This window comes from Halichoeres trimaculatus, unplaced genomic scaffold (assembly GCF_033239565.1).
Source record: "Halichoeres trimaculatus isolate MK-OKI-2021-1 unplaced genomic scaffold, fHalTri1.1 fHalTri1_scaffold_23, whole genome shotgun sequence".
In the NCBI taxonomy this organism is placed as follows: domain Eukaryota; kingdom Metazoa; phylum Chordata; class Actinopteri; order Labriformes; family Labridae; genus Halichoeres; species Halichoeres trimaculatus.
The window spans coordinates 22,548,967-22,556,685 of record NW_027437201.1 but is presented as its reverse complement, the minus strand read 5'-3'; the positions used below and the strand labels follow the sequence as shown (position 1 = coordinate 22,556,685).

The 7,719-nt window shown below is 41.2% G+C and overlaps 2 protein-coding genes across 2 annotated transcripts in view; one reads left to right on the top strand and one right to left on the bottom strand.

The window, feature by feature from the left end:
• becn1 (beclin 1, autophagy related) lies at positions 1-5,834 on the bottom strand. The gene is made up of 12 exons (XM_074663901.1): positions 5,695-5,834; positions 5,345-5,473; positions 5,145-5,209; positions 4,797-4,855; positions 4,601-4,691; positions 4,379-4,515; positions 3,773-3,967; positions 3,543-3,689; positions 3,227-3,376; positions 3,060-3,120; positions 2,819-2,961; positions 1-793 (listed from the first exon to the last, which is right to left on the bottom strand). The coding sequence occupies exons 2-12, from the start codon at positions 5,469-5,471 to the stop codon at positions 625-627; spliced, it is 1,344 nt and encodes a 447-aa protein (XP_074520002.1). The 5' UTR covers positions 5,472-5,473; positions 5,695-5,834; the 3' UTR covers positions 1-624.
• Positions 5,835-7,022: 1,188 nt separating this feature from the next.
• Positions 7,023-7,719, top strand: part of LOC141785573 (uncharacterized) — a 31,773-nt gene continuing 31,076 nt past the window's right edge. Inside the window, exon 1 of the mRNA XM_074663945.1 lies at positions 7,023-7,118. The gene's annotated coding sequence lies outside the window, so the exon portion shown is untranslated. The remainder of the gene's footprint in view (positions 7,119-7,719) is intronic.

Genomic DNA, 7,719 nt, shown 5'->3' with positions numbered 1-7,719 from the left:
AATGTTTATTGACTCAAATTCTGACACAACAGCATTCATCACATCATAAAACGGACAAACTCAAGAAGCTCTGGGTGTTAGCCTCCAGTACGTAGCATGTTAGCATAAGATACCTGCAGAGAGGGTTAATGAAATACTGACAAACTCCAGCAGAATACTAAACCATCCATCTATTAAAACTCCTATGTTAAAGTTAAGCAGCTTATTGAATTTGGGCAGAAAACGTTCCCGCTGTTCAGAGCTCCGCAGTGATTTCAGAGAAAACGCTGACGTGATTAAGTTAGAGCAGAATTTGTGTTAATTCATTAAATTACATTCTCGGGGTCTAAAGTCTAAAACAACTTTTCAGGTGCTGATTAGTAAAGGAGAAAACTCAGACGAGAAATCAGGCATCAATTGCTTCTTACTTTTATAAATATTGCAACACGGCAGCCTGTGCCTTTCCTTTATGTTTTTACATTAACTCGTGAGCATTTTGCATCAGATAAGTTACAGCTGTCCCCATCTGTACTGTGTAAAAACACACCTTCTACTCCTGCAAAATTTATTTTCCTTTGGCAAAGAATCGGGATGAGCTTGAAGTGGTAGTCCAGTCCAGTAACAGCAGTTTGTCGTCCAGCAGCTTTATCTGTTGTAGAACTGCGAGGTGACCCAGGCCAGACCCCACTTCAGGTTGGTGAGCATGAACTTGAGCGCTTTGGTCCACTGCTCCTCGGAGTTGAACTGGGTTTTGATGGAGTAGGAGCCTCCGCTGCCTCCTGTGTCCTCGATTTTACCTTTCTCCACGTCCATCCTGAGACACACGAGAAAAAAGAGAGTAAGATTCAAGCTTTTTCATGTCATAACTCAAAGCTAACGTCACTCTAACACGTAAACATTTTATCATCTAAGGCTCTGAGGTCTATCCTTCAGGCTGCAGAGCAGAGTTTACCCACAGGTTCGATTTTATTGGAGCGACTGAAACACTGGGTTAGCATGTCTGGTTCAGTTTTAAATTGGTTTTATTCTTATTTATGTGAAAGATCTTTTTGCAATTAGCAGCCCACGTCCATCACATGCAAAGTTGACCTGTGGGGTTCCCCAGGGGTCAGTCCTCGGACCACCTCTCTTCTTTCTTTATACATAACCTCTGGGACAAATCATCCTGAGCCAAACATTAGCTTCAACCTTTATGAGGATGATACACAACTGTTGCTGTCTTTCACTTCAAAAAGCTGAAACCTTATCAAGTGTTTTTGTCTTACTTCCAGTAGGAAATGTCTTTTTAGACTCAATCTGAGCCACATTCACCTGATCAGTCCAGAAAAATGTCCTAAAACCTCACATTTCTCTTTTACTTCTTCTCTTTCTTGAACAACATCGCCGCCTCTGACGACATCAGCTTGGCTTCCAGCACCACTGTCAGGAACCTGGGAGTTCTTTTGGATCAGGACCTGTCCTTTAACTCTCACATCCAACAGGTCTCAAGGACGACATTTTCTCATCTTCGTAAAATCAAGAGAATTAGACACATCTTGTCTCAAAACAATGCTTTCGTTTCTTCTAGGCTGGACTATTGTGACTCTCTTTTATCCAGCTGCCCTGCTGCAGCTCAGATGCTGACTTGGACCAGAGAGAGCACATCTCTCCAGTGTTAGCGTCTCTACACTGGTTACCTATAAAATCTAGGATAGAGTTTAAAATTCTTCTTTTGACTTACAAAGCACTTAATGGCATCGGGCCAACCTGTCTTAGAGACTTAATTGTTCCGTATAATCCGTCTAGGTCTTTGCGTTCTCAACAGGCAGGTCGGCTCGTTGTACCTAGGGTCTCTAAAAGTAGTATGGGAGGTCGAGCCTTGAGTTATCAGGCTCCTCTTCTTTGGAATAACTTACCGGTTGAGGTCCGGGGAGCAGACACGGTCTCAACCTTTAAGAATAGACTTAAAACTTTCCTTTTTGATAAAGCTTACAGTTAGAGCTGGATCAGATCTGAACCAGCTCTTAGTCATGCTGCTATAGGTTTAGACTGCTGGGGGGAACTGACACACAGGGCTCCTGTTTCCCTCTTTTTCTGTCAATCTAACTTCTAGTCTTACTGTCCTGTTATAGTTACTGACCATACACCTCTCTGGGAGGATCTGAGTTTGTCTTGTAGGTTCCTGGGGATCGGTGAAGTAGACGGCCTGCTGCTGTGCTCCTGTCCGACACCAGCTGCTACGGCTTTGGATTGTTGCAAAGTCCTGTACTCATGGTGGATTAAGATGAGATCAGACTCCTTATCTTGTCTTGATGTTGGGTTTCTGCTAACAAATTTTTATTAACATCTACGGGTCTAGACCTGTTAATGTTTTTGTAAAGTGTCTTGAGATAACATTTGTTATGATTTGGCGCTATACAAATAAAGATTAATTGATTGATTTTATTTCTTTTTACTGTTTATTTTTATGACGTAAAGCACTTTGTAACGTTATTAAAAAGTGTTGTATAAATAAAGTTTATTATATCATAATTATTCAACAGATAATGGTATAATTATCCCCCTCAGGATGATGAAGCAGTGGTTCAGTCTGAGCTGTGTTGTCGATTCGTTCTCAGTAAAAGTTAAACTGAACGTCCTGCTTGAATAATTTACAGAGTCATAAAGACAAATCTCCCCCAAATGTCCCTTATTTGACTCCGTAGTGCAATCAAAGCTGACAATCCTGCAGCGTCCTTCGAGTATGTTTGACGTAATGGTTTGAAAACTGTGTTTAAACTTCATAAATATTTACAGCTCCATCCTGAGCGGCTGCAGCGATGCCCTGCTCAGTGACCGTGCTGCTCTGAGACTCTCTGACCTGTAAGGGAGGCAGAAGCCGGTGTCTCCTTTCTCCACTTCTTCTTTGAACTGCTGCACACAGTCCAGGAAAGCCACCATGGCGTGGTCAAACTTATTGTCCCAGAAGAACCTCAGGCCGCCTGTGCAGTACAGAGGGAGCTCCTGCACAAAGAGGAGACAGGGAGAAAGTCGGTTTAAAGCCTGGAGGAGCGTCTGAACAGTGATGGAGGAGGCTGGACTGAGAGTGCTGCTGGTGTTACCTTGGACTTGTCTGTCAAAGACTCTAAGTAGGAGTGGTTTCCATAGGGGACGAGGCGATACCTGAGGAGGGAGAGTTGTTTTAGCTTTGTTTCACGCTGACTTGCAGAAACTAATGGATGAAACAGTATTTGTAACCAAGCTTTGGGGACTGTGTGAGAGTGTGTACCTCTGAAAGCGCAGCCCCATCTTGTTGGCCAGAGCGTGCAGCAGCAGCACTGTTTGGCCCCAGGCTGCATTGATCTCATTCCACTCCACCGGCACGCTGGGGAGTCGGCCCAGACGGAAGTTGTTGATGGTACCAAACTGGCCGCTGTGCCTGGAAACAGACGAATCAGATCCTCACTCAAAGGAGGATTTTCATTTTTGTCCAAGAGGCACAGCTAAATATTTTATGAGCTACGGTTGATGGGAAAACAAATAATTCATTCTTATGAAACACAGTGTGTGTGTGTGTGTATCTGTGTTTGTGTGTGTGTGCCTACCAGATGTGAAATGTGGCGTTGAAGACGTTGGTCTTTTTCAAGCGGTCTAGCTGAATCTGGCAGTAACGCATCTGATTGTCGACGCTCTTCAGCTCGTCGTCCAGCTCCAGCTGCTGCCGTTTGAACTCACTGTACTCCTTTTGGTACCTGAAAGCACAAAGTCAGGGATGATTCTGCTGTTTCTGACACTTTACGGTTATCTTTTAACCTCTTCTTCGAGGGTCACTCACTGCAGCTCCTCTGTGTCCAGCTGCTGAGACTGGATCCTGCTCTCTGCCAAGTCCTGGGCCACAGCCGCCCTCTGCTCCTCCACAGCCTCCAGCTCCTGGACCAGAGCTTCTTCCTCCTCCTTTAGCTGCTGCAGCTCCGCCAGCAGGGTCTCCTCTTCCTCCACCTGGAGGTGTGACAGCAGCTCCAGACACTGCCTGAAAATAAATTAGAATATAGTTGACGCCAATACAGAAACTTAAAGTGATCCTCCAGAATGGAGGTAGTCTGCCAGGACAAAAAAGACACGATGGGAACTAGAGCCTTATTTAGCGGTGTTTTTGTGTGAAAGTAACGCGCTGAAAATTCTCTAAATAAAGCGTGAATGCAGACAGATATCAGATTTTTTCAGTGGGAGTCCATTTATTTGTGTTTTTGGTCAGTAAAATATGGCCCCATCTGAGTGCAGAGGAAACCTGCAGAGGAGCAGGGAGGGGGTGTTTGGTGCGAGCGCTCTGGGCTTCTGCTGCACAAAAACACTGCTGTAGGGGTAATTTCTGCCCTAAACCTTGTGATAGGACCCAACTTGTTCACTTGAAGGAAACAGCACTCCAACAGACTGAACTCACTTGTAATTCTGGCATTCGTTCTCTGTGATGTTGAGCTGAGTGTCCAGGTGGTCCAGCAGGGTGTCTGTACATTCCTCACACAGCGGGTGATCAACATCCGTCTGCCCTGACATGATGTCAAACAGGTCACTGGTCACCTGTGTGAGAAAAAAACAGCTCATTCTAACTGACTGGAGTAAACTGCTGTAGTTTTCCTAGTCGTGTTTTGTGTATGGGATTTACCTTGAGTCTACGGCTCAGATTCTCCATGGTACCGCCATCGGATGCTTCTCCGATCAGTGTGAAACTGTTGGCGCTCTCTGTTGACATCATGCTGCAGGGCAAATTGGCAGTTCATTCAACATTTCAAGAAAGAGATGTGGATACTTTTCTTGCACAAATCAATATTAGGTTCTGCATCCAGAATGAGAAGACTCACCGAGCAGGAGGGATGTATTTTCTTGACACTCCATCTTGCTTGTTTTCAACGAAAGTCTCCTGGAAAACAAATATAACTCTGACACACTTGAACACCATGGGAATAATTGTTTTTACACCGATATGTTAGCTATATTAAGAATGCATGCTTCATAATTTTCCGAGATTGAAGTTTATTTTATGTCAGCTAAAAGGACACATACAATGGCACTACATTATCACAACTTATGGTGGCGCTAGAGACAGAATCCCTTCACTTCTTGTTGGTCACGTTGTTCCCCGGGTTGTCCCGTGACTGCCTCCCCTAAATAAGAGTTTAAAGGTTTCATTTAATGTATCTTGTACCAACCTCTGGAGCTGTCTCCCCCCCAGTGCTGTCAGTCTGTTTGCTCGGTGTCACTGTGACCAACGGAGCTAAGGAGTGAAAGGAGCACACAACAGTCACTACCTGACATATGGAGCGGTTATAAACACAAACACCTCCCAAATATCGCGCTTATTTAGCATGAAAGTACAACATTTATGACTGAATCTTGCTATTATGCTTACCTATAAGCTCTTGGATCGTCACCCGGTCGAGCACATTGAAGGATGTGTCCAGCTTGAGAGGCTGACAGCAGCGCTGACACACGAAGCTGACCTGCATGGTTGTGCTCGACGATTTAGAGCCCTCCATCGCTTAGAAAACACAAGAAAACAAAATAAATGTACTTATTTTGTGGAAATATTTATATCAGTTTGGAATAATGAAGGCGTTTTCCTACAGCCCAGACACTCAGGTTACAAACGCATCCCGTTAGTAGCATCTGACTGTAGACAGACGTTCAGCTAACATGCTAATCTTTGCTATTCGGATCGAAGATCGAAGAAAAATCAAATATAATGTAAAACAGACTCACTGTCCTTAGTGAAGAATCAAATATGAAGCATTATAATCCAGATTAGTACATGCTGACTGAACCGTTTCTAATAATTTGAGCGTGACTGAGGCATTTTACACCTCGGGACTCCGCTTTCCACTTCCTTATTGTTGTTTACAACGGATGTGACGTAAAGTTAAACGTTGAACATTGATATTACCTTTTTTCCACTCAAAGAATAAAAATAAAAAAGAATTATACAAAATAAATGATACATAAAATGCACATATGGTGCATAGGTCATGAATCAAACTTTGGTTCTTACAACTAAATGTTTTTTTTTCTTTCTTTTTTTTTTTTAACTCCAACATAAGCAGCAAAATTCCAGTTAGTCCCTATTTCAGTGTTATTGTAAATTACTATTTTTTTTTCTTTAAGAAAGTGTTATTTATATTTTGGTGGAATCCACCGTCCATCGTTTTAATGCTTGTTTTCCTGAAGGTCACTTGAAGCATTATTATTATTATTATTTATTTAATTATTTGTATAACACTTTTAAAAACATAGTTTACAAAGTGCTTTGACAAGCATTCAGCACAAAATAATAAAACACAAACAAACAATGAGCACAATAAAGTAAAAACAAAAGCACAGCTTCAATCAAGACTAACAGAGAGAGACAATGTAAAAAGACATGAGGTGAAAAGGTCCTTTCCATAATTTATAGTACTTTATAGGAACCCAGACAATACAAGAACCCTGCAGCCTAAAAAGAGACCATGGGGACCAGACATACAAAAAAAACAAAAAAAAACAAAAAAAAACAAAACCATAAAATCAGCAAGAATAGGAGGCGCAATAAAAAAGGGATGAAAGCAGAAATCAGGTCAGAAAATATAAAAAGATGAAATTAACAATGATGATAAAATTACAAAATGATAAAAAAAAATAAGTGGCGATGATAAAATACAGTAATAAACATGAGCAGGAGTTAAAGTAATTAAAAAGGTCTAAAAATCATCTATACAAGAGTTTAAAAAGGTGAACCATTAAAAAGTTAAAATCATAATTAATAGCACATAATAGTATTAATAAATTAACAAAAAGGACTTAAAGAGGGTGAAGAAAAACAAACAGTAAAACAAAATAAGATAGAGATAAATTATATCATTTCACGATGACACAGGCTAACAATTTTGACAACAATTCGGTTAAAACGGATAATATCCACGTTAATTTTCGTAAAGTCATACTCAATGAAATTCTTTTGGTTTGAAATGCCGTGGGAAAAAAGAATTCCCGCAGTATTGCGTGTGAGTGACCTCCGAACCGACAGGTGTCGCTGTGGTATTCAATGCAAAGCGCCATTTAAGAAGCGTAGAAGAAGAAAATAGTTGCGGGAAAACTGAAGCGGATGTGCCGTGTGTTCATGAGTGTCAAAGAGTTCACAAGTTAACAACAAGGTAAAATTACGAACAACTTTACTAAGAATTAGATTAAGGGTGTTAGTTACGTCATCTTTCTGTATTGTATTGTCTGTATTGGTCATGTTTGATTTTGCGGATCTGTCTAAGTCAGTTTTCCTGCTTTTGAAAAATCAAGGGGGTACTGTAGGTTGTGTAACCCCCGTCAAAACAAATCACAACAGCTAGCAAGCCTGAGGTTAAACCCCCGACACTGTTTTTGTAGATTTAAGTGTTGTTAAACCTTTACAGTGATAACATTTTGGTATTTTTATATTTTCCGTCACATGTGTAGCGGTAAAGTAAAATTTAGCATGTCGTGTTTGAGAGCTGTGCTTTTGCATGAGACACATTAACATTGCTATGTAACCTGTGGACGACGCAGTAAATTGCCAACACGGAGAACAATAGGCTCTTTTATAGTAAAGGTGACATGGTCAAAGTACAAACCGCTTCGCTATTGTCTCGACTTTACAGCACCATGAACAGTTTGTAAATTAAGTCAGATGAAATAAAACACCACACTAAAACATTTAAGATAGCTTTCAGCCTATATCCTGTTTTTTTTCTGTTTCTCAAAGAACAATATATATATTTCTAA